The 26826-nt window shown below is 36.9% G+C and overlaps 2 protein-coding genes across 7 annotated transcripts in view; one reads left to right on the top strand and one right to left on the bottom strand.

Moving 5' to 3' along the window:
- The window catches only part of LOC128529454 (arginyl-tRNA--protein transferase 1), an 86174-nt gene extending 63046 nt beyond the window's left edge, over positions 1–23128 (bottom strand). For 3 of the 4 annotated variants that reach the window (XM_053502964.1, XM_053502963.1, XM_053502966.1), the window contains exons 1-5: positions 17613–17744; positions 9851–9914; positions 9551–9613; positions 8474–8589; positions 6070–6273 (exon numbers count right to left, since the gene is read on the bottom strand). In XM_053502964.1, the coding sequence (XP_053358939.1) occupies positions 6070–6273; positions 8474–8589; positions 9551–9613; positions 9851–9914; positions 17613–17712 (547 nt within the window). In that variant the 5' untranslated portion in view covers positions 17713–17744. Of the gene's footprint in view, positions 1–6069; positions 6274–8473; positions 8590–9550; positions 9614–9850; positions 9915–17612; positions 17745–22859 lie in introns of those variants that run through there. The other variant, XM_053502965.1, reaches the window with a different exon arrangement.
- A 3312-nt stretch (positions 23129–26440) lies between these two features.
- The window catches only part of tmem63ba (transmembrane protein 63Ba), a 40335-nt gene continuing 39949 nt past the window's right edge, over positions 26441–26826 (top strand). For all 3 annotated transcript variants that reach the window (XM_053502223.1, XM_053502222.1, XM_053502220.1), the window contains exon 1: positions 26441–26748. The gene's annotated coding sequence lies outside the window, so the exon portion shown is untranslated. The remainder of the gene's footprint in view (positions 26749–26826) is intronic.

The following is a 26826-nucleotide window of genomic DNA, read 5'->3' as shown; positions in this document are numbered from 1 at the left end:
ACAGGCATATCCCAGGACTCAAACTGTGAAAGAGAGAGTTCTGGGAGCATGAGGAATCATTTTCATAAACACATGAACTGCCCACCACACTGTGCTGCAATCACAGCTCAAGGTGGATGAATGATGATCTGACTTTTTTGGCCAGGCAATGTACCATTCCTCACACAAATTGAATGATGCTGAGGTCAGACGTAGAGAAGTGAACTTGGTGCCAAAAACATTCAGAAGTCAATGCACAGGAGGGGAGGAAAAAAAAAAAAACAGTTGATCACACACTTGTTCAAAACCATCTATGAAAATGCTGAAATCATGTGTCATGTCACAAAAAGCATCATTACAAGGATAAGCTTCACTTTACAAAAGGAAATAATACAAAAGGGCATCTGTACAGTTTAAATAAAAGGTAAGTTTTGACGGCGAATGAGAAACTGTTACTAGAAAGGGACTTTTACAGTCAAAAAGCGATACAGGAAAAAGGCATGACAGGAAAGAACGTTGGAGATTCTTCAGAATGGAATATTATAGAAAGAAACAATTTGCAAGAAAGGAACGTTTACTGAAAAGGAATATGAGAGAAAATGAACTTTACAGGAAACTAACTTTTAATGCTTAAAAAAAATACCTGAAAATGCAGCTTTACAGAATAGAGATTTAGATAAAGTAAAGTTATCAAAGTGGACATTTGCAGGTAAAGAATTGCAGAGAGGAAGTACACAGAGAATGTTTAAACTTTTACAGGATAAAAGCATTAAAGAGGTTTAAAGAAATCCGTTTTAATAGAGCTTTACAGAAAGCAATTTTTACACGAGAGAAACATTTTAGTGGAAAGGTAATTAGCATATATGGAAGTTTTCCAGAAGAGAAGCTTTTACTGAAAAGAAAATTAGAGGGAAAATTAAGTATTACAGTAAAGGAACTTTTACAGGACAAAAGACATCACAGGAATAGACCTTTGCATAATGGAGCTTTACAGAATGGAGCTTTCACTGGACAGGTATTTACGCATTATTTACTACTGGAGAGAGAAAGTTTGCAGGAACTGAACATTTACAGAAAGATATTTTTAAAGAAAAAGCGTTAAGGCGTAGTGGTTAGTGGTTAGCACTGTCGCATTGCACCTCCAGGGTCCAGGTTCGATTCCCGTCTCTGTGTGCATGGGGTTTGCATGTTCTCCCCATGCTTGGTGGGTTTCCTCTGGGTTCTCCGCTTTGCTTCCACAGATCAGAGACCTGCCGGTTAGGCTAAATGGTGCTCCCAAATTGCCCTGTAGTGTGTGAATGATTGTGTGAGTGTGTGTATGCCCTGCAACGGACTGGCACCCTGTCCAGGGTGTACCCCGCTTATGCCCCAAGTCTCCTGGAATAGGCTCCAGGTCCCCACGACTGAATACGGTATAGAAGATGAGTGAGAGAGTGAAGAAACAGAAGATAAGTGAGAGAGTAAAGAAACACTTTACAGAAAAGAGCTTTCAGGTCTTCACCAGCTTTACAGAATGCAGCTTTACTACAGTTTGGCATTAGAGAGAGTTATGACACCTTTTGCATGCTGCCTTCAAAACTCAATTAAAACCAAAGATCAGGTCTTCCACAAACAGACTGAAACGCAGGATATTCCAACCAAAAAGAAAAATGCTATAATGGAGAGCAGATACTGCGTGAAGTCTACATTTGGAGCCATTTTGCCGGGTGTGAAAGCGTGTTTCCAATTGCTATGTGGTGGTTAGCTGCAGGGCTCTGGGTGTGCATGCTTATACTTGCGTGTTTAAAAAGAGAGAGAAAAAAAATATATATCTCACTTTTCTTATAGTTCTTCCAGCAAGTTCTGAAAGTAATGCAAGATGGTCTACGCGTATGCATATGGAAGCCACATGGCGAGCATACGTGTGTGTGTGTAATCTGCAAAGCCTTCTCTCCATCACCGAAGGAGGCTTTTAGCTCACTGCAGTGAATAACAGGGATTCGGTCCTTCCGTGGACATGGAACTCATTTTCCCGTCCTCCGACAACATGACATCATTGTAGCCGAGGCTGTAAAACAACATGCACTCTGTTCACTGGCTCCTGCTGCTTTTTGTTTTCAGAGCTCTCAGGTTTAAATAGAGCAAAAAGCCTCCTCCTTGCTTCAGGCCTGTGGCTTCCTGGAGGAAAACACAGGTATTTCTGGACTGCGGATCAGGCGATAGTCTGAGATTAATACTCACCACACAGTAAAAGTGGCGTAAATATCACTCAGCTGTACCTTAGTACTGAACTCTAACAGCATTTCATATGAATAGTTTGCCAGCTCAGGTTTAGAGTTCCTGTAATTTAATTCCCACTAATGTTTTTAGAAAACAAACGTCAAAAAGGAACATGCTGTGTGCGGATGGAAAGAGGCTTTCCTCAATTGATTTTACAGTGCATTGTCCACCACCGATGTGCACTCCCTCTCCTCTTCCTCCGACTCCTCCTCCCCCGCTTTCTGGGCTGAAGCCAGACCCCGAGAGCAAAAGTTTACACACTGACATCCTGTTTGGAGCAATAAGGAAAGCAAGGCCATTTCCTGCCTGGGCCTGTGCCAGCTGCCCTTATATACCCACTGCCGGCCCCGTCACCCGCCAAGAGTGAGACAGAGAGAGGCGGAAGAATGAAAACCAAAAACGCTACTCAATACACAGTACATATAAAAAAAAAAAAAAAAACTGTTCTCCTAAAAACAGCCCGGCAACCGTCTGTAATAAATCATGGTAAAATGGACGAGTCAGCACAGAGGACTACCGAGATCTTCCACACTGATCGCTTTTGTGTAACACAAACAAAGAAATATAAGAATTATCCGCAGCATCGAGACACTCTTATATGCTGTGACAGTTGCACGTGCGCACTACACATGACCGTGACGCTTCAGCTTAGATGACGACTCCTTTTTCCTCATTCCTTCCTTCTACTTGGATCATTTTCCTGTTAATGAATTCAAACGGCTAAATAGAAAACCACTTCCGATGGATGCTATAAACACGAGCTTCTCAATGGACATTTTTTTTTTATTCCTGTAAAGAAAAGTAAACACGAGCACGAGAGGCAGTGCAGATGCTGGGTCGCTTCCAAAGCCGAGGCCTGGGCCCTGTAACTGTCTGCTTGACATCCATGGCTGCTTCAGAGCTACAACCCTGAGTGCATGTACACTGGCAGGGACATTGAGGACCTTTCTGCCATTGTAGTTCCGCTTGCAACACATCGAATGGCAACTAGCATATGTGCGGAGTGTTTTTTTTAGGGTTTTTTTTCCCCCCTCCCTCCACAGTTAATCAAAATGGAGAAAATGTGCAAACACAAACATGTCCCAAGAGACACACAATATACAGAGAGGAAATAAAGCTGGACAGATTTGTTCCTCCTGAAGAAAGATTCTCCCCCCTGAGCCATTAACACATCATAAAGATCCAGGACTAGCTTTTGCCACCTGAACCATGTGTGAATATATATATCACGCTCCCAAAAAATTAGCTCACTATAAAACCCACATACATATCTTTGCTGCGTGTAACATTGTACATGGTTTTCCCAAAACCTATCAAAAACAATTAAGCTGCCTAATATCGCTCTCTTTCTCCCCCAGCACACACACACACACACACACACACACACACACACTGCAGATTCTAAGCATTTCTGGTTGAGTGATGTTTCTGGCACTCTATTTTACGGGACAGGAAAGCACAGGAAGTGAAGAACGGCGGGCTGGAGGAGTGGAAAGACACTTACCACGAGCATTACCTAGAAGGTCTTGCTCTGGATTATAAACACACACTCGTATAAAGCCTCATATATTGACTTCATGTCAACAGAGCAAATAAATTGGCACTCTTGGAAAAGACTGTGTCCTGTGATTATTATTGATTATAAGGAAAAAAGATATCAAGTTATGCTGTTATAGTTAGTCCTGCCGACTGCAATAGTGCTCAAAAGATTGCAATTGTCTCCAATAACTACCTGGACTCCATATTTACATCAATTAACATCAACTGTTATGCTGAACTGCCTGCCATCTAGCACACTGTATAAATGCAGATCAATTCCTGCTTTCTGTTTCACCCAAATGAGGATGAGTTCCCTGTTGAGTCCGGTTCCTCTCAAGGTTTCTTCCTATTACCATCTCAGGGAGTTTTTCCTTGCCACTGTCGCCCGCGGCTCACCAGGGACAATCTGCTCATCTTGATTCATGCACACTTACATTCCATACAGACTTAAATAATTATTTTGATTGTGTAAAGCTGCTTTGCGGCAATGACAATTGTTAAAAGCGCTATACAAATAAAATTTAATTGAATTAATGTCAATCATTTATATGTTGGTCAACCACAGCCACTGGTTTAATTATAGAACAATGTCTATGCTATCGGAGAAATTTTTTTTGGACAGTTTATAAAGATGTATATCGATTAGTGAAGATCACCATGTCACCCAGCACAGTTCAGGAGGCAAAACGTCCCTATGGTCTCAGGCAGAACAGCGGGACTAATCCACAATTAAACAAAACATTTACAACATTTGGAAGATGCACTTATCCAGATCAACTTACATTTATCTCATTATACAGGGATCGTTCAAGTGCTTGGACACCATCAAAGTGGCCACAGGTTTTGTCAGCTGACCTGATTCACATCTGAATCCTTATCTACATATCTATATATATATGAATTACACTTTATTTTATAATTTAGTTTGGAATAACAATTCTACCAACAAAAAGCAAAAATTCATAAACAAAACTGTAATCATTATTAATAACAGTAATATTACATTAATATTCTTATTATTGATATGACAATAATAATAATCAATGAGTCTCACAAATGTAATACACAATTTTCTCTTCAGTCGCGGCCTCATGCTTACTATTTGTAGCCAATTTATTTATTGTTCCCAACCACTAATAAACTGAGAAATCTGCTGTGCAAGACATATTCATTTCCTCTACGGAGTGTGTGCGCATTAGAACGCATATCCAAACTTCTCCTAGAAATTCCTGCGCATGTAGACAACCTGTGTGATATCAATCACTAAACTCCATCTGTGTTCAGGGCAATAAAGTCGTAAAGGTAGTCATAAAGTCTGTTACCGTAAATTTGTCACCAGGTGTTTTCCGTTCTTAAAAAAAAAAAAAAAAAAAACAGGAGGGGCGGATCGGACAGGGGGTGTTACGATGCAGAAAAGAGCTCCTTCTCTTCCTCCGGGGAGCATCTTTAAATCTCCGCTGTTTCCGGAACATTCCTGACCTGCTCATTCCGCTGAGGTGTGGAAGTACTTTGTGTCATTCAGTCATATTCTTGGCTGTAAATCAAACTATGCGATGTGGAACTCGGACGCCTGAAGGAATGGTTTCTAGAATCAGATTTCTAATTCTGTTTATACTGAGGGTCAAAACTCTGACACCTGACCTGTGTACACAGCTTCACGATGATTTTTGTTTTTTTTAAATACTGCTCGCATCGTATTAATACGAACACAAGCTTTGTGTAGAACAACAGAAAGAAGAAGTCAAAGCGCGTGCACTTGTGTGTTTCTGGTGCCCCCTGCAGGACGAATGCAGATCACACCTGAAACACTCCATATGAGTACTTGTCTGATTAATTTTAATTCATTAAAAAGAACAGTCTTCGCCAAATTCCACTGACGGCCAAAAGGTGAAAATAAAAACATACAACTAATAAGCATAACGCTTCTGTGTCTAAATCACGCTGAAAGATGTTTTTGTACCTCAAGAACAGGCATTACATAAAAACACAGGGTTAATAACAGGTTTTATAAACATCTGCTTTATTACAGAGATATACTGAGAGGAATATTTTAACCCAATTTACCTAAACCTAAATCTTACCATAAACTGTAATGGAATATAATGGGTCACTTCTAAGTGTGATTAAATCATCGTAAAGTTATCTTTTTTTTTTTTTAACAAAATGTTTAACTACAGTGTTTATTTTTCTTAACCGTGCTTTCATTATAGGAATAATAAATTAACATATAATGCAAATGTTTATAAAAACTGAAACATAATCGGGGGTTTTTTTTGTCACAATTATGCTCACCTGGTTTAGGTGTGAGGCGTGGGCCCTTTCCTGCCACAGACGACGCCGTTTCCTCTCCTGCAGTCTCTGATGTTGATGGTTTGGAACTGCTGTCGTTTTCAGGACTACTGGGGATGATGGGACGCTCCACCTGAGAGTGCTGGATTTTCATAGGCTCCACCGAAGGAACTTCACCTCCCTCTTCGAACATGTCCATCCGCTCACCTACACATTAATAAACATTGCTGATATGAATATATATGTACTACAACCAGCACTATGTGACTTTTCAGAAGGCTTCATGTAAAATATAGAATTTACTTAAATCACAGCATAAAACCAGACACATTTCCATTTTTCCACACAGGAAAAGATCAACGATTATGGAAAGTGTGACGTTTCCATATGGAGGGTGACCGGATTCTAGCGGTAACTGAATCATTATACATCTTAAAAAACTGACTTTGATGCAGCAGATTTTAAAATGCAAGCATTACAAAGAATGTAAGAACTAGTCCTATAACAAATCTAATATTATTTTGTCTAGGTTGTTATTATCCCCAAAAACAGTTGTAGCTAAAGTACACAAATTATGTACTTGAGAAAAAGTAGAGATCCCCTACATTAGTTTGTTTGTATTTGGATTTATTGCCATATAAGTTTCTCAGGCTATTTAATGGCAGGGTTCACATCAAATATTAAGCTGATTTATTATGTTATGAAATGTAAGTGATTAAGAGAGTAGTGAGAAAGTTAAAAGGATTTAATAAATTATAGATAACATAATAGCATGGTCTTGGTCAGAAGAACAAGGTTTTACATTTGGTTCTTTACGTATACTTTAGACAGAAATTGTAAGAGTTTTTCTGGTTTTGTCTTGCAGACTATATTTTTTTAAATCTTGTTCGGGTAGAAATTGTTTTCTTATGGTGTTAAGACTTGGGCAGTCCAAAAGTATGTGTTTTATGGTTAGGATAGTTCTGCCGCGCTGACATTTTGGGGCTTCTTCATCCTTTAATAAATAAGCATGAGTAATGTTTGTATGGCTTATACGGCACCTTGTATATACTACCTGGTCGTGTCTTGATTCAAATGGGTGATGACTTCTTTTCTCTACCACTGGGTTTATTTCGAATATTTAGTTGTTTTTGTACTGTTGATCCCCTATGTAAAACATTACTCAAGTTAAAGTTTCCCATTGCATAGTTGCATAATTGTGCCCCAAATGCTACACACCATTGTGGTTATGCAACAGAACAACATGCAAAATGTAGTGAAGTAAAAAGTACAGATATTTTACTGTAGGATGTAGCGGAGTAAAAGTAAAAAAAAAAAAAAAGCATTCACTAAAATAATTATTTAAGAAAAGAAACAATATGTAAAATATGTACTCAAGTACAATAACAAAGTAAATGTACTTAGTTACCTTCTGCTCATGACTAAACAGATCTTTGTTAAACATGTGTCTTTCTAGCTGGGATTATTTATCCAGCTGTTAGGCAGTTTGATATACAGTACTGTACAAAAGTCTTGAACAGGATTTATTTCTTTATATTTATTGTAGTCTTAAGGGAATAGTCCTCCAAGCTTACTGGAGGAAGTCCAGTCTACAGGTGATGCTGGATGCCGAGTGGCTAGAACAGATGAGAAAGGAAATGGTGGTGAACGCTCAAATAGTTAAGCCTCTGGGTGGGGATACAAGCCCCAGCACCGCCAAGTTGCCACTGTTGAGCACTTAAGTAAGGCTCTTAAACCTATCTACTATTTAATAATCAAATATCCCAGTAATTAGCACTATAATCAATCTTCACTACATTGATTTTATCTTCATCTAGGTCCTTTTTCACAAAAGAATTAACAAAAAATAAACAAAACCCTTCATGCACAAAAAAGATCTAAATGATGACAGCAGAAAATGGTGCTCTAGCATGGTACAGCACAGGAAGCGCACCTGAGAGAAACGTCTGGGATATTCCAGCAGCTATAGCCACTGTCCGCTGAAGAGATGAAACGAGAGGCTTTAGGAAGCCAGGGATGTCAAACACACCTAAGATTGCATGATCAGAAACAAGTAGACTTCTCAAAGAGCGACACAAGCTACACATGTAGGAAATACTTGGTGTAAAACCTACTGTTCCCTTATACTTTACAATGGGGTATCAGTTACAAAACAATATAACCTCATACAGTACAGGGCCTTAAAATTAAAGTCTATGGAATTCCACAAGGGGAAATTGATGAATTGTTGCCTCTTATTATTTTCAATTGATTTTCCAAGATAATTTCAGTTTTGCACTGGAAATAAGCAAACTTTAAAATTAAGAAAGACGAAGCTACATGAAATATTTTTATAAAATCCATTTGTAGAATTAACCGCAAACACACTTGCAAGTTAACACACAGAAAACAACAAAGCAGAACGCACCATCACAGCCAGCACCATCCCGGCCTGCCGGCTTCTCCCCTTTCGACAGGAACTTCGTCATCTTCTTCAAGATCTTCTTATGCGTCTTTGTAGGATGAAAGTTCAAGGCATGGCACCTTCAATAGACATAGCAATTATTAGTTTGGGTACATCACGCATATATTTATTCTGCTTCTGTATAGAGTTTGTGCACGTGATGTCACTTCGCTCATGTCAGCACTTTGTGAAAGTGAATCAGTAGAAGACATGCTATGTAGTAAAATGAAAAACATTCTACAGGATTAAACACGCGACACAATTTCAATTATCTTGACTCTACAGGAAATATGCAAGTATGTTAAAACGAGGAACGTTCAAGTCAAGCTGGAATTTTTGATAAAATTTCTTACGAATAAAAGTGCAAAACTTCATTTACGGAAGACCGCAGTAGAACATTTAAATATTGCAAACATTTTTTAAAAAAGCTATATATCCGTGAACGGCAATCCCGGTCGATATGGCTTGGAGCTTACTACAGTCAGTTCTGTGAATGTTCAGCGAGTCGAGCGCATGATCCTTGAAAATCATCACCAATTAGCAGGTGAGACATCTGTCTGTTGGAACTGTACTGAGAAATCTTTCTACCTCCGTGCATTACACAGCATACAAGTACATTAGTGCAGCAGGGGATTATATAGAGAAATAATGGTAGTTTACTCTCCTGTGTTATGCTATTCTGCACAACCAAAAGTCCCAGGCTGACTTGAATGCCCATAGTAGTAAATGGAGGAACCAGGATAATCATAATATAATTCAAATCACTCCTCGGCAATTTAACCTGTCATTAAAGTTTGAAAGCCAGAATGTTGTACTTCAGAATCAGATAAATAACTGCAGTCAGAATCTAGAATAGATCAAGAAGAAGCTTGAATCTAAACATGCATTTAATATATGGATCTCCTTCACTAGTCATAGGGATAGATATATATACACACATATATATATATATATATATATATATATATATATATATATATAGAGAGAGAGAGAGAGAGAGAAAGAACATACATACAAATACTGTACACCCTTTAAGCTTACCTAATGGTGTATTGTGGACAGCAGGTCTTGTTCATGACAGGCTTGTAAACATACTTGCCACTCCTAAAAGACAATTAAAAAAAAACAACAACAATCTCAAATCAGGTTGGTCAGAAGGTTTTTTTTCCCTTTTCTATACATATATATTTTGAAAATATTTATCAGTAGCATCTTACATGACTGCATTGACAAGGATTTTTTACATCTTGATGTGTTCATGTCATGAACAGGCCACATTGAGATCTTTTTATATATTTTAAGAAAGACAATTAAATAAAAAAATTTTATATTTTTCCATACCTTCTCCATCCCCTGTCAATGAGGTCTTGGTAGTCCTGGACTGTCAGTGAGTGTGCCCACATACCTGGAGAGAGATGGGGGGAAAAAGGAGAGAGAGAGAGAGAGAGAGAGAGAGAACAACTTTATACAAGTACACGCATCAGAGGTGTGTAATAATAAAAAAATGATTACGTGCAAAGTCAAAATGGTAGTAAACGGGATTTTACTAATTGTGCATTTTATGCAGTATGCTGACATTACCCTGGATATCGTGTTTCAGTTTCACTGTCCAACCCCATGTATACAGGAATTGGACAATAATTCTGAAACACTGGCCAATTTAGTGTTGGAGGTTTCATGGCTAAATTTGACCAAGACAAGACATAATAAACAAACGTTAAACAAAGATACTTATTTTGGCTAATTAGCAATGTTTTGTATAACCGTGAACTGTGTAAACTGTATTTTTCTTTGACTGTACTGTTATTTTAAGGGTTTTCTTTAGGAGCTCAGCAGTGGCTCTCTACCCTGTAAAATTAAAGCTGTAAAGTTACAACCTGCTGATAACCAGCAAGGAACCTGAGCTACAAACTGTTACATAACTGTTCTGAGCTACAAGCTGTTACATAATACACACTGGAGACAATACATAAAAAAAAAAAACTAATATTAGTATCTACTGTATTATTCCACCCAGGGAAGACAAATCATGTAGACACTAAACTGATTCATATTAAAAAGCTATTTTTACAATTGATTTAAATCCAATTACATTTTGCTTTCACCCACATGATCCAGCTACGGGACACGAGACTGAGGGCAGCCCTTGCAAACGCCATGGAAAAGGTTTAATTTTCTTTCCTATCAGCTGTGAGCTTAGACAAACTGCTTAGACCTGCGGGCCACAACTGAACAATAGCCTGCTGATTGTATTCACATACAACAGAAATGGAATAAAGGGAAATAATTGATAGAAACTGATAGATTAGCTGCTATAACCGTAGTTTCTTAGATGAGGTTTTGGTGTTTGTTTTGTTTTGTCTTTCTAACAAAATTTATAATACACTATAAACTTTTGGACTGGGTGATGTACAGTATATAAAAGCAGTATTCATGTGTTTAAAAAAAAAAAAAAAACATAAAAAATAAATGTTTTAATATAAAACAATCCTAATAAGCTTTTTCAAGTCTAAACATGGCTTAAAACTAGAAAAGTGCACGTCCTGATCTGAGTACCCTGCTCCTGTGATCCATCAGGATGGCTGTAAATCGAATCTGAAGCAGGGAGAAACCGCTAAATTATATCCGATTTGTCAGATCTTTTTTTTTTTTCTTCTATGTTGTTTTTCTCCCTCAAATCTGATCAAAATGTCGAGCAAGCTTTCTAATTAGGAAAGGTTGTTATACTAAACAATCACTAATCATAAACAATGCAAAACTATGTGCATTTTTTTCTGCATAAACACAAATAAATCCAAAATAAAATGTTTAGTATTGGAGGTTTATTATTGTAAAGAAAAATCCCCTTTTTTTTTAATCAAGGAAGAAGACATCCACTTTAAAGGAGCCCAGGTATAACCAGAATGACGTACAGTAACTTGGTGAGGATGTGCTATAGGAATATGGCGGCATCATATAAGTTTACATTTAAATGAACTTGGTAGGTTTTGGGTGTTTTTTTTCCTCGTAAATTTGTGACTTCAAAATTGATAATTCTGGGTTTGAAACTTAAAAATTGAGGTTTGTTTTTTTTTTCTACATTTTTAAGTATTTTTCTTGAAAAATTGGCGACTGCAAAATTAAAAAGTCTAAGGTTTTATTGTTTTAATGTTTGAATTTGCAAATGTCTGTGAGAAAAAAAACCTTTTTCCTGAAAATTCTAAACTTTAAAATTCTGTTTTAAACCCGGGAATATATCCAAGCTCTTTTTTAAAATCTTTAAAACAGCGAAATAAATGTAGAACTACTCTCTCCAACTTTAACCGAATAAACAAAGGTTCTGAAATTATCCAGTGAAACACACTGAGCTCTGTAGCAGACTTCAGCTGAGCTCCAAAGCAAGTTCAAATGGCCAATTTCTGCAGCTTTTTATGTTATGTGAAAGCTAACAAAGAGCTCTTTTTTAATCATAAAAACATTATGCATTATTAAGCATTTCACTGCATATCGCACTGTGTATGACTGTGTATGTGACAAATAAAATTTGAATTTGAATTATTCTGTAACTGTGTAACGATGCATGTTAATCTTTGTGATCCAGAGGTACCCATCTTCACAAGCCCTGGGAGCCTCTCAGTAAAGGAGGGTGATCACATGACCTGAGTTTCTATAAATTTCAACTCTATGTGCAGACTGGCAGCTCTGGTGCACAGTGAATTAATAGAATGCTGATTTGCAGAACATGAACCGTGCATGGCCATGATGAACATGGAGAGATTGTTGTTGTTTTTTTTTCGCATATCAATGTACCATGAGTTATGTATTAAGTGCAATACATTAAAAGTATTGAAAATTTTGACATGCTTTTTAGTTCAGTAGCCTTAATGCAGAGCTAAAGTACTAAAGTATATATTACTGTAGCTATTACTATAGCTGTAGCGGTCAGTACAATGGGCAATTTAATCAGCCTGAAGGATTATGCACTTTGACCCCCTTCATTCCTTTGTTCCTTCACTCTAAAGTCTCACAGTAAAGTAATAATGTTCCATGATGCATTAACAACAGTACCATTTTTAAGCTGCACAATGGATCATTCAGCTGCTTGAAAGCCAAGTGATAACTCTGGAACAAGTGAAATTTGCTGCATGCTGATTTACAAGAACAGTCAATAGTGCCTTTGTTGTCTTGTTTTCTTTGTAACAACAAGAACACATCTAACTGACTTATTATGTAAAAACAGACCGAACAATCTAAAGCTTCATTCAAGTTACATTTGCATCTATTCAAGAACACCATCGAATAACAGGAATAAATCACACAATCATGGATCAACACTGCTAGCGTTCAAGATTTTACAGTTTTTTCATCAAGTTGTTTTTTAACGCACATTGTTTTTTGATTACAGGTAAACTGTGTGGTTCTGCTAGTGTCTGTACCAATTTTAGGTTTTGGGGAAGGGTAATAAATAGATACACAGTTCTACAGTAGGGTTTGGACACATTACACAAGTAAGAACAACTAATGTTAATACATTAATAAGAGAATGTTCAAGTGAGACCAGGACTGATGATAAAATTCTCTCATAAATGAAGGAGTTAAACCATTAGATATTTACAGAAGACATCAAGCAGACTTCATGCCGGTAATGAGACTCTTAGCCGCAGTAAAACATTTCAAACGGTGAAAAACATCTTAAAGAAGGCCATATGGCAAAAGAAATGGCAAAGAAAATGAACAGAGGAGAGCACACAACCGCACACCACACATAAATGCTTTAGCGATCGTTTATTGTTGTCAATTAATGAATACTTTTATTGGCATAGATGGGAGTCAGAGTACCTTCTGCATTTCTGCTTTTACTCTTATCGTTCATTTCGTGATCCCAGCTGTCTGTTCGCGTCAAAATAGTCGCATCAGGCACGCACTTTGCACGAGTGATGATTCTTAAACAAGTAATATATACATGAATACTTCTGCTGTCAAGTCTAGTCTTGGTCAACACCAGCACAACAGCATGACCTCAAGTGTAATATTGCTTTTATAAAAGAGTTTATTAATATTATTGTTATGATTTGTTTGTTAATTTAACCAGTTATATTGCTCTGCCAACAAATATAGTTGGAAACCGACAGTGTAATTAACAGCTGGGTAAAAGTGGTTTTGAATATTTACTAGTATTATGTAGCTTAAAGGTGAGGAAAATAAAACATGGAGGTGGTGGAGAGTTTCTAAAGTTAATCTCTGAAATTTCTCTTTATATTTCTGCTTTCAGTGGTACCTCGGCATATGAATTTTTGCCATAGGACTAAAATATTGCAAGAAATTTGCCTCAGCATGCGAAGTATTTTCAGCATACAAGTGACTGAGCCGGTCACACATACTTCCGGTTTGGCACACGTTTGGTCGTGTGTGTTTGGCAGCCAGTCAAAATTTGTGTGCGTCAGTGAAAAGCCAAGCAAAGCAAGTTTTTGTATGTTTTTTGCATTTTGTGCTAGATTTAGTGAGGACATAGCACCATGGGTCCCAAGAATGTTATGAAGCACATCAGCAAGGACAAAATGGAGCCGCCTTCAGTTTTGTTTTTAAAGTAGCTGATGTTAAGAGGAATCATAAATGTAATAAAGGCTCAATGTCTATTTAGTACATTTATTACTTAATATACGTGTCTTGATTTAGATGTTTTGATTGTTTTTATATGCAAAATGTAATTATAGTCTTGGATATGGGTGAATTTGGTAATATTTGTGGGTGCCTGGAACAGATTATCTGCATTTACCTTTTTACGTATGTAAAAATGGGTTTTGAATTACAAAGTTTACGAGGTATGCTGAGGTGCCACTGTATTCTGCTTTACAATATCAGCTCCTCTAAATTCCAGTTTCAGGGGTAAATCCCAAACAGTATTAAATGGAAATCTAGTGCACTAGGGTGTACAATCACTTGTTCAATACATTAAGTAGCACCCCAGATTAGGGGTTCCAGATAGATTTGGAATTCAGCCTTGTGTTAGAAGCTATTTCTTTTTCTAGCTCAGCTTAGGCGTAAATAAAAGCACAGAGGCAACTCGGAGCGATTATTAAGTAGACAAAGTGTTGTTTAAAATGACATAACATTTGTACTAAAAGAGCGTCTGTGATTCATTCTGAATGTGGGTTTTAGAGCAAAACTGCTCTCTCCTCAGTACTGCGTATCATACAGACCTAGTTTAACCCACTCTGAAGCCGAGATAAGAGTTAACAATTGTAGAACACATGGGACGCTGAGTGATTTATAAAGTTAAACGTCCCAGTGCTGTTACTATTCATTATCAGCACTCCTAGAATGCCTCTAGTCTAATCAGATCACTGGATCAGGGACTAACCAAGTAGGGATAACTGCAGGCTGGAGCAATAAGGCGTGCCGAAAGGTCGGGGCGTGCCGAAGGGTAGAGAGTATGTTAAAAGAAACTGGTGGGTGAATGGAGCTTTTGCATTGGCAAATCAGCGTGCTGAAAGGTAGGGGGCGTGTCAAAAGGTAGGGGGTGTGCCGAAAGGTAGGGGCGTGCCAAAAGGTAGGGGCGTGCCAAAAGGTAGGGGCGTGTCAAAAGGTTTCTCATTGGTGAATAGAGCTTCTGCGTTGGCCAATCAGCGTGCCCGAAAGGTAGGGGGCGTGTCGAAAGCTCTCTCATTGGTGAAAGGAGCTTCTGCGTTGGCCAATCAGCGGTAATCCTATTTATATGCAAGTACCTTTATTTTAGCGTGGAAGAACATGTCGGCGGTAAGGCTGGGTGTGGTTAGTCAATATAAATTAATTTTTTCTTTATTTTCGTCAATTAATTGTTTGTTTAATTGTTGTCGACAGACACATATTACTGTGAGACGAAACACAGACAGGTTTTCCCTCGAAGTAAGGGTTGGCAGTTTGTATCGGTGTCCGTTTTGCGCTACAGATGTTTTTAGGCCTCGTGAAATGTTTTAGGCCTCGTCATTTTATTCTGACCGAGAGTTTGAAGGATTCTGTTCCATGGACTGCTACTACAGCATAAATAAATGAATGAATGAGCAGATTGAGTGTACAGGTTGGGTGGAGTACACTCTTAAACGGAGCAGCTCTGTCTCTAAATAAAATGTTTTATTGGCTAAAATTGTCTGTTTACTGAATAAGTGCCACTTTGAAGGTTACTAAACTGTACCCATCCTCCTCTTTATTGTGATGTTGAACTATTACATTATACATTTTACATTATGCTCATATCTATTTGTAAATTCCTGTCTACAGTTCATACCAACTTGTATATATTGACCACCCACTGTAAATTTATAATTATAGTTACTTGCAATATGTATACTATGCTTACATAATATCCTGCACATTATGTTCATATCTATTTGCAAATTTCTGACTACAGTTAATAACAACCTGTATATACGGCTCATCCATTGTAAATTTATAAGTATAGTTACCAGCAATTTGTATAATATCCTTCTGTAATAGTTACCTATAGCTTCTCCCTGCACATATCCTTCTTAAGTGTACTTAGACTTTATACCTTTATCCTGCACTTTCTGCTAATTGCACTTCTGGTTAGACCTAAACTGCATTTCATTGCCTTGTACATGTGTAATGACAATAAAGTTGAATATAATCTAATCTAATATTTGTCCTTATCAGGCAATGTCAAATAAACTTTAAAAAACCTTAAATAACACTGGAGAACTTGGAGAACAACAGAGGTAAGATAATTGAGTTACTGTTCTGCAAAAAGAGACAGTTTACCACGTAGAAGGCTGATATGGTGAAAAATGGAACAGTGCAATAAGAATAGTGCAAGTGTGCTTATTTTAGTTGAGTAAAGTAACATTTTAAGGAGCAATATAAAACAGTATAAAAAATGGTGAACAAAACAGTATAAACAAGAATGTTTTTAGTTTTTATGCAGTTTTAGTAAAACTACAGAAAACAACTGTCAGTTCAAAACATTCTGAATGACTAATTCTGTAACTTTTTTTGGCTTGTTTAAGCAATACAAAGTTAATAGTATTCCAAAAATATTAAAATTACATTAAAAAAAAATTGAACAGCTTGTGGTACTATATTCTTTTAAATAATTGTAATTTGATTTTGATTATGGGTTTAATACGGTTAAGGCTAGAAGGAATACAACGTTTTTTTTTCTCTCACTATACAACAATAAAACTTTTTGTATTACAGAAAGGATTAGTTTTAGACGTGAAAAATGATACAATAGGTATAACAATTCATTTCATTGTTAGTTTCCGATCGAAGCTATATCTATCCCTTTTAGCCACGACCCTGACTCAAACGCGCGAGGATGACGTCAGTAACCAGTGACAACGCAGTAGAATGTTTAGAAAGGACTATTTGTAATATTGATATTTTACAGGAAAAGAATGGAATTTTAATATGAAGGATTACGTTGGCTGCATTACTTAAACGCATTAGAAAGAACAATAGCGTTTCATATTAGCCTGTTATGATTCCGATAGAGGTCGTAACATAGCCTTTAAACAGGCAACTTGTGCAACCAATCATGAAGAGCTTTCGACACGCCCCCTACCTTTCGACACGCCCCCTACCTTTCGACACGCCCATTACTCCGAGCTGCAGCTACCCCTGTGTCGGACTAACTGTTTATAATGCAATTTAGCCTTTACATGCAATACCAGCAACAGCCACCAGTGTCGCTGTGGGTTATTTTCTTTATAACTGACAATTAAATGTCAGTAAAGATGCTAATTCTCTCAAAGCTAATGCTAGATAACCTACTCTATACTCGATAATGGATAACTAATACTAACAACATCATAACTGAACCAATCTACATAACATTCTACAGAAACACTAATGTTTAAAAAAAAAGGACTGTAAGTTTAGCTGCCATGCTAATCAGCTACATCCAGTTAGCATCAGCTCACAGCTGATAGCTAATAACCTATGACCATAACATCTGATTCTCAACAAAATTTAAAAGATCCAGGATTTGACTGGTTTAGGTGATATTTATGAAGTTTTCCAAACACATTATCGGAGCAAAAAACAAGTTGTGGATATGTTAGTTTGATAAAGCACCGGTACAGGTCCGGATGTGAGTTCCACCCGCTCGGTTTAACGCGGTGTCACTCACCGTGAGAAAAATTGCCGGTTTCATTTTTACAGTAACCACAGCGGTGTCCATCGTCTCCCCCGAAATACTCCACTATACTGAGAGATCCACCAGCAGCCATGTCGCTCGTCTGAAACCTCCCCGCTCTGCCTTCCGTCTGCTAATGCTAATCACACACAGGGTTGCCAGATTGGAGCGTTCTCATGCTACAACCCCTTACAGAACTTTTATAATTTTAGCTAAAATTATAGCTTTCCAAATCTTCAAGTCTTAAATACGAACAGATGTTTAAAAGGAGCTTACTGGCACTGCTTACAAAGCAGTTTTTCAAACAAATGAATAAATGACCTAATGATCTAATGGCCTCTTTCACACAACAGCATCACAAACTCATCTTTCAGTTCGTAAAGAACATGCGACAATCACAGATCAGCCTTTTCTACATCCAGTCAGGTCCATAAATATTTAAATTACAATATGTCTGTTTACTATAATATCTTGCAATTAATAAATGCTGCATGGTGGCTTGGTGGTTAGCACTGTCGCCTTGCACTTCCAGGTTCCGGGTTCGATTCCCAGCCAGGATCGATTCACGTCTCTGTGTGCATAGAGTTTGCGTGTTCTCCTCGTGCTTGGTGGGTTTCCTCAGTGTACTCCACCCACAGTCAAAAGACATGCAGATTAGGCTCATTTGAGTTCCCAAATTGCCCTTAGTGTGTGTTTACAATATGTGTGTGTTTCCTGCGATGGGTGTACCCCGCCTCGTGCCCTAAGTATCCCGAGATAGGCTCCAGACCCCCCCCCATGATCCTGTGTACAGAATAAAGTGGTATAGATGATAAGTGAGTGAGTCAGTGAGCTTGAAAGTGCAGACTTTTATCTTTAATTTGTTGCCATGGAGGCACTGACATCCAGCGTTGAGGTTCGAATCTCGACTGGTTTGAGCTTGCACATGTGCTTTGTGGGTTTCTTTTGGGTTCCCACAGGTCTCTTTAAAAGAATTATTATTGGTGACGAGACATGGATTCATCACTAAGAGCCTGAGAGTAAACAGCAGAATACAGAATGGAAACATCACTAATCAGCGGTCAAGAAAAAGTTCAAAGGTCAACCTTCAGCTGAAAAATTAATCAATGCATACAGTCTCCTGGGATTCTTAAGGATCAGTATTGGGTCATTATTAAAAAAAAGGTTATTGAATGCTTATTAAATAGCTGAAGCCTAAACTTTAAAGGACTTCTATCCCAGGCCATTGTGATTTAGCATGACAGTGCATGTAAACACATTTAAAGCATCCTTCCTATAGTCCTGATCTCGGACTTTCAACTGTCTGGTCCTTTGAAAGCAGCCCTACAAGGACAAAGATTCAGTTCTGATGAAAAAGTGAAAACAGCAGTGCATTCGTGGCTCACAGCTTTTTAATGAGGGAATAAATAAGTTTGTTGACAGATCAACAATTTGTATTGAAAAACGAGGAAAATCTTTCAGTGTGGATAATTTTTGACTCACACTCGTACATTTTAGAGAATGAGTTACCAAATGCTCAAAGACCATAATGTTTCCCAACACTTAAAAATGTTTTGGACAAACCTGGAAACCTTGGGAAATATGTTCAAGGATCTTTTGCCAAAGTACTTCTACACAAACCTATATGTAGGTGGTTATACTGCAAATAACAACAGCAACATTAATAACAATAATCATAATATTAATAGTTGTTGCAGTGATTAATAGGAGTAGCAGTAATCGTAGAACTAGTGGTATGTAAACTAATCCACTTTAGCACCACCAAGTGGCACAATATTTCTGTGTTGAGACTGAACATCTACCCATTGTTTTCGAGTGTTCCAGGTTATGTTCAGTGTTTGTACCTATAAGAATAATTCCACATTTCTCTGATCAATGCATGTCAAAAATTAGAATCTTAGAAAAAAGTTTTTTTTTTTTTGTAATTTAAAGAATTTAATTTAAAGAATGAAATTCTTGTGTACCTTTTATAAATTACATGTAACATGAAACATTCCAAGCCTTTTCTAATCCGTTGATTATTGTACTCAAAATATTATAATATTTTGTAGGATCATTCAAAACAGTATTTACAATAAAGAATTCTGCTACAATATGTTAATTTACGCACTCAATCCTTGGTCAAAGTTCCTTTAGCATGAATTACTGCATTAATGCAACATGGGGGCGATCAGGCTGTGACACTGAGACGTTATTGTAGACCAGATTGCTTTGATAGCAGCCTTCGGCTCGTCTGTATTGTTGGGTCAGGTGTTTATCTTGTTCCTCCAGACAATATGAGGTTCAGGTCAAGCAAGTTGGATGGCCAATCAAGCACAGGAATGCCATGGTCAACAAAACAATCAGTGGTAGTTGTGGCACTATGGACAAATGCTAAGTGCTGCTGTAAAAGGGGATCAGCATCTTCATACACCTTGTCAGCAGACAAATGGATGAAATGTTTGAAAATCTCCTGGTTGATGTTGAAAATTAAATATTAAATAAATTAATAATAAATTGAAAATTAAATATTCTAATATTTTGAGATCCTGGATTTCACTAGCCCCGTCAGTAGCGGTTAGTTAGTTCCCAAAGGCATGGAAGCATATGTCTTGTCGGAGCAAAATAACTGGTTAAATAAAGAATCAAATCATAATCTGTTGATAATAAATGATGTTTGTAAAACTGTTGTATTAAAGCAATTTTGCATTCTCGCCTTCGACCACATGTCCTCATGTCTACGACCCAGGCAGGCTGATATTCCAGCACAACAGCACAAACATGAGTGTGATATATAACTGTGAGGAGATTGATTTTATTCCAAGGAAACATAGAATTAGAACTTAATAAGAACAATATTTCTTATTTTAACAACTTAATGGTCCGCATCATGAACAGAGTAGGCAAGTATTTACCTGAAAATCAAACAAAGGAAACACAAACAATTAGAAGAAAAAGGGAAAACTTGCCATTTTGAGTGAATGCAATTATAATTATTATAATAAATTATAATTATAATGCTTAAAAAAAAAAAAAACTTCTGACTAAAAGATTGCAAGTTAGCTCTACTTTTATCATCTACACATATAATAAACCTGTCTGTACATTAAAGATAGTTGCGAAAAAATAATTTGGTAGGACGTTAGATGAGTAATAGAACACATCAAGATGTTTTTTGGAATGGATGGAATTTTTGTCTGTTTGTTTGTGCAAGCATCAGGTAAAATCAACTGAACAAATATAAATGGGGATTTCACAGGTGTATTTGGTCGAGTTTGAGGTAACTTATACTGTAGATGTTGATTTGCAATCGCAATAATGTTTTATCGCAATCGTCCCACAGGAAGAGAAGATATGCTACTTTCAAATTTAGATGGAAAAACGCTTTTATATCATTAAAAAATCAACTTGTAAAAATCATTAGTTCATCTCAATATTCAACAGATTGTGCTGTACATTTGTATATGCGCTTATGAGTGTGCAAGTGAAACCTAGTTAAGCGCAATCTCACACCTTCATTCCGCGCACTTCACGGTAACGCGGTAAAAATTTTGTTCATTCCAAAATTCAACAGATGACGTTGCATGTTTTTTTAAACATGCTTATGAGTGTGCAATGCACATGTGAGTATGCGAATACAGTTGTGCGGACATCTAGTACAGCATAATAATATACAGTAAAGTACAGTGATAATGAAACAGATGAGTGAGCATTATATTTGGTAAAAGGTAGATTTAATACAACAAAGAATATTTCCATAATGTATTGTAAACTACTGAGTGATCATTTTTTAAGTACTTTCTAACTACCTACTGTACATCTAACTATCTAAAACTTTGGTAAGCAGCTCTGCCTAGCATCACTATTAAGATATGATCAATGAACTCAAAAATAACTAAGCTAATTGGTAAGTAATTGGTATAAATGCATGATTGTAAGTGCGATGTTGCTTTTATACAACAGTTCTATAAAGAAGAATTGTATATCGACTAAGCAAGGGTTTGGACAAAATATGCTAAATGTTTAGTTTTTTCCATTGCTCCACTTTTTGTTGTGATTAAAGAGCATAGTCTGAGTTGACTTATCAGTCCTGTAAGAAATGAAAGACATGATTCCCATTTTCTTTGTTGAGGGAGAGGGGTTCATTATGTTGTGCAAAAATAGGTATCATGCTAGCTATTGCGAATAGTGCAAACAATAATTAATATCCTTTAAATAGCCCTTATTTTTAAACAATTGTTTAACTAGTTCGCTGTAGGTGGTCCTGTTACTATCCTACTATCCAACGGTATGTGCCTTTTTTGTGCATTCATGACCAGTTTATCATAATAATGAAAAGTTCCAAACCATGCCTTTAAAACCAAGGTACTTATTGAACCTTAATTACTTACTTACTTACTTTATTACTGAATAAAATGTTTTTATGTACTGTTAAAACCCTAGGTAATTAATATAAACTGCTTGGCCAAAAATAAGTCAAGGGTCAAATTACTGGGCTGCAACAAGAAAAAGAAAACAACTAAGCGGATTTGAAATTACTGGAACTGGGTTAAGAACCCTTTAAAATATTAGCAAAACCCGAAAGGACAGCACTGAACCATCACCTTTTTAAAAACTCAGAAATGGAGATTGCTTAAACACTTGGTGAAGTTGCATGGTAAAAAAAAAACTACAGTATAAACCAAGGCTATATTTAATAGTGAAAGTAAGAACATTTCCATACACGTACAATGCAATGAGAACTGGGACTAAACAGATGTGTGGCCATACGAAACACACTTGTTATTGAGACTAATCAGAAAAAAGGCATAAACTTGGACTGGACTGGACTGACCATCAGGTGTTACAGCATATTAATCAACACCTTTTGGACCAATCAGAGTCAAAGGTTGAATTATGTTGTGGTGTACTATTAAATCAATGAACGTTGATTTTGGAAAACATGCAACCATTCTTGCTTCTCTACTGGGAAATATTAATCACAGTGGATTCTATGGGAAATGTTTGTCCACACCAAAAAAAAAAAAAAAATGGTTCCATACTGTACATCCATGGGGGACGTTTAGAAGACAAAACTAACTTTATTAACTAAAACACAAAAATAAAGGTGTAAAACCTTTCCTGAATCAGGACCAACAGGAGAACCAGATTCTGGGAAACATCATGTGTCTACTGGGAGCATGAGAACTCCTCATGATCAAATGCACCATTTTAGAATTCTGAAGTGCATCAAGAAGGAAATTCACCTTTACATTTACTTACCAAATGACACTTTGCCCCCCGAGCTGCTACAGTATCCACACCGGTATCCAGCTTTCACACCTTTAACCTCCACAATCGAGTGCATGCTCCTGGAACAACCTGCTGCCAAACACCGCTACTATATATCTAATATCTATACACCTGTATGTTTATTTATAATAGATATAGTCAACCGTTTTATTACAAACTTCATCCTGTATGTTGGTTTAACGACACACTATCTCGCCGCTTCACTGTTTCCGCATCCGGACAAAAACACACAGACGAGATGCGCGCGCGACAGGTTCGTGCTGCATGGACTGATTTGAGGTTCGTAAACAAAGCATGGAATTATGGGATAAAATAAAATATCCTCAAGCGCACAACAACAGACCCTGCATGAAACATCCGACACCAGATAAGGAACTGTCTTTTGCACAATTTTCTGCATCTATTTTAGGCTTCATTCTGTAACCTGAAAATCCCCACGTGACTAAACCGCGTGACGCGACATTACCATATATGGGTATAGGACGCTGAGTCGGTTCAGTTCACTGATAAGAATCGACTCTTTGAACTTCCAAACGACTCGTCGCCGTTTTCAGGGCCAAGACTTTAAGTAAACATTAGCATTTTCGCCATGAGCTCATACGCGTCCTTGTGCAAGAAAATCATTAGTTAAAAAACAACAATAAATAAGTAGTGTAAGTGTGAGTATTTATTATTGCCAAAGGGAAACAGATTATACAGCAAGTAAGCAACAAGCAAAAATCACAATGAGAAAAGGGTGGAGTTAAAAAAATTTATACACTGTTTGCAATTTAAGGTGCATTAATGAGGTAAAATAAATAGTGTAAAATAATAAGAATATACTGTTTCTATGTACATGTACATAATGGTTGTGTATACATGTGGAAACGTATATAGTTATAATTATAACTAATATTATAACATTTTTATAATTTTACATATTTATAATTATTCGTTAATTGTAAATATAACTAATAAACTAGTTAAATTTTAAAATTGTATACAATATTTTACATGCTCTCTATATAATTGTTCGTAATGGTACATATTGTATCTACCACTTAAATCATTCCTAGAAAAATAACATTGATACCTTTGCATTGTTCTTGTTATAAAAATCTATCGTTTATCCAAAGATCCGACTCTTCCACAGGCAACACATTTAGATTATTTATTAATTATTTATATATCAGTTAACTTAGGTTTCCTCCTCTATATACAATCATCATGCACATGTACAAAGAAACAGTATATTCTTATTATTTCAATTATTTTTAAAGAAGTATAAACACATGTATAAATAATGCATTTAGTTGTTGCCCCAAATTAAGCCTCTTGTTGTGCAAATGCTGAAGTCGCACAAAGCATAATCATTAAATGATACAATGTTTCTGTTTCATTAAAAAAAATCTTTGTTTATTGAATCCATTATGATCTTTCTGCTGTAATTGCATATTTTTATTTATATTTATTTCATAGTCATAAGCTGATTAACAGAAATTATATTATGACATTATTGTGACAAAACAACTTCTCTGTTGAGTGATTAAGGTCAGCATAGATTAATTCTCATATATTGACAAAATGGTCATAATGTGAAACTGAATTCTTCTTTGGGAATTCAGGGGCTTTCTGTCTAGCTTTTGAGGAGGGGGCTTTCTATCAGTGCTCATCGGGCTTCATATTACATACTGTATATAATCCTGACTAATAATATTGACCAGAATATTACATATTTTTTTATATCCAGTTATTGAACAAACATTGTCTTTGATGTTGGGCCCTTGGGCACTGTACTTGTTTTTTTTTTTTTTTTTTTGTACTTTTTTTTTTTAATAAACCCTTCAGCATGAATTCTAAAATATTGATAGATTTAAAAAATAAATTATAAAATAAATTGTTAAAAAATGTAATTGAAAGTTATACAAATTTTAAAATGTGGCATAATTATTGGTTAAATATAAAATAATAATAAATATAAAATAGACTATAATTGTCACGTTAAATCTTTTATACTGTATATGACCACTAGGAGGCAATGAGAGCTGGTTGTGAGCTCGGTGACCAGCTGTTCCACTGCACTGATGCAGCTGAGCTCATATCTCCTGACAGGCTTCAGTGTTGCCATAACCGCCGTTTCGACGCCTAAATCATGCATTACGCAATCTCTCACCTGACTCTAGCCTTATAGTTATGTTTATATATTTTACTTTAATATGTTTTTACATGCCGTAGAATGAATGCATATGTGACCAGTTTGACACTAAACTATTCCTTAGAAGTGGCATAGATGAAGACCCACTGATGTATTCAAGTTTTCTTTAAGAAAAAGTTAAAAGTCTCTGGTGTCAGCACTTTGTAACAGTTTGTAAAGTTTTCTTCAATAGAAAAGTCTCTCTGGTAGTCCTTGGGTTTTATTGTTGGTTTATTTGTTTTTGATTGGTCGGTTTATTAATTCCAAAATGAGAATTTAAAAGATGCTAGTGAGGAAATGCTGATTTATAGCTGCTAGGGTGTAAGGTATATCAGGACCTATATTGTCTTATGGACATCTCGCAATAACTACATTTTAGTTATAACTACATTATATGGCTAAACGTTTGTAGATACCTGATGCTCATTCTGTATGTGATAAATATTTTATTCCACCTTTATTACCCCTTTACTATTATAAGAACACGTACTGTCCTGTGAGTGATTTTCACCAGATTTTGGTGCGTGGCTATGGGGATTTGTGATCATTCATGAACAAGAGCGTTAGTGAGGTCAGACCCTGATGTCGAATTAGGAGGCTAACTGTTAACATTTTAGTCCATTTGAAAGGATTTTATGACCCTAATCAGCATGCTATTGCACTATGGGAGGAAACCAACCAAGCTCGAGGAGAACATGTATACTCCATACACACAGACCTGTGGTGGGAATCGAACCCTTGACCCTGGCATGTGCTAGGCCACAGTGCTATCCACTGCTTTTGAACTAAACTGTTAATCAAAAAGTTGCTGTGGTGGTATAAAAACAATAAAAAACAGCACCAGAAACTCTTTTCTTCAGGCCATCCAGTCATCCATGTGGGAACCTCTGTAGTCCACCTAAGGACTGTGGAGGCCAATGGCGATCATGAATAAAAATAAAAAAAACACGACCATTGTAGGACCTCCAGTCGATATTCACACATAAATTCACACACTATGAGCAATTTGGGAAAGACAATTAACCTAATCTGCATGTCTTTGATGCGAGGTGCTAACCACCACGCCACTGTGCCAAACGCTGATAAATTGCTGCGGTGGTATAAGAATAATAAAACACAACAGAAACTCTGCTTTGCATCAGAAACATTTCCCTGTTGCTGATTATTTTCCTGTAACAGCGTGCTCCATAAGTGTTTTATTCTTTACATTTTCTTTATCTTGTTAAAAGATCTGGTTGGTGTAACTCTGTGCTTGATTACTTAGGTTTGTTTTGGGCGTGTGTTGTTTTGTGTGTCCGCCTTTTGTTGTTTCCCGTGGGCGGATTTTTCCCCAACAGTTCTGGCAACCCGACCCGGCCGCTCAGCTCACTCAGGATCTCAGGCTAAGGCGGTTCGACGTAACTTCACCTCAGCTGGTCTATCTGTTTATTCTATATGTAAATATATATTTTTAATCTAATATTACTTGGGAGTCGCCTGGAATGGATAATATCGACTGTTGCTTTGGTCTGTGCCGGTTTTGCAAGGTGTGTGCTCTTTGAGGCGTTAGCAGAGGACGTCCTGAAAACACACTGAGCCGGAGAATCGCTCTGTCAGAGCCTCAGTTTGGGAGCTAGCATAGCGGCTAACGCCGAGCCTGCGCGCTCTCGCTCTCGCGCTCTCTCTCTCTCTCAGCACTACAGTCAGGTGAGTTAGCCTTATTTATTTAAATAGATAACACTTTATGTCCTGGCAGTACTTAGAAAGTGGCTCGTGTCGAAAAGC

This window comes from Clarias gariepinus, chromosome 8 (genome assembly GCF_024256425.1).
Source record: "Clarias gariepinus isolate MV-2021 ecotype Netherlands chromosome 8, CGAR_prim_01v2, whole genome shotgun sequence".
NCBI lineage: Eukaryota > Metazoa > Chordata > Actinopteri > Siluriformes > Clariidae > Clarias > Clarias gariepinus.
The sequence above is the reverse complement of the archived record's forward strand: the minus strand, read 5'-3'. Positions and strand labels throughout refer to the sequence as shown.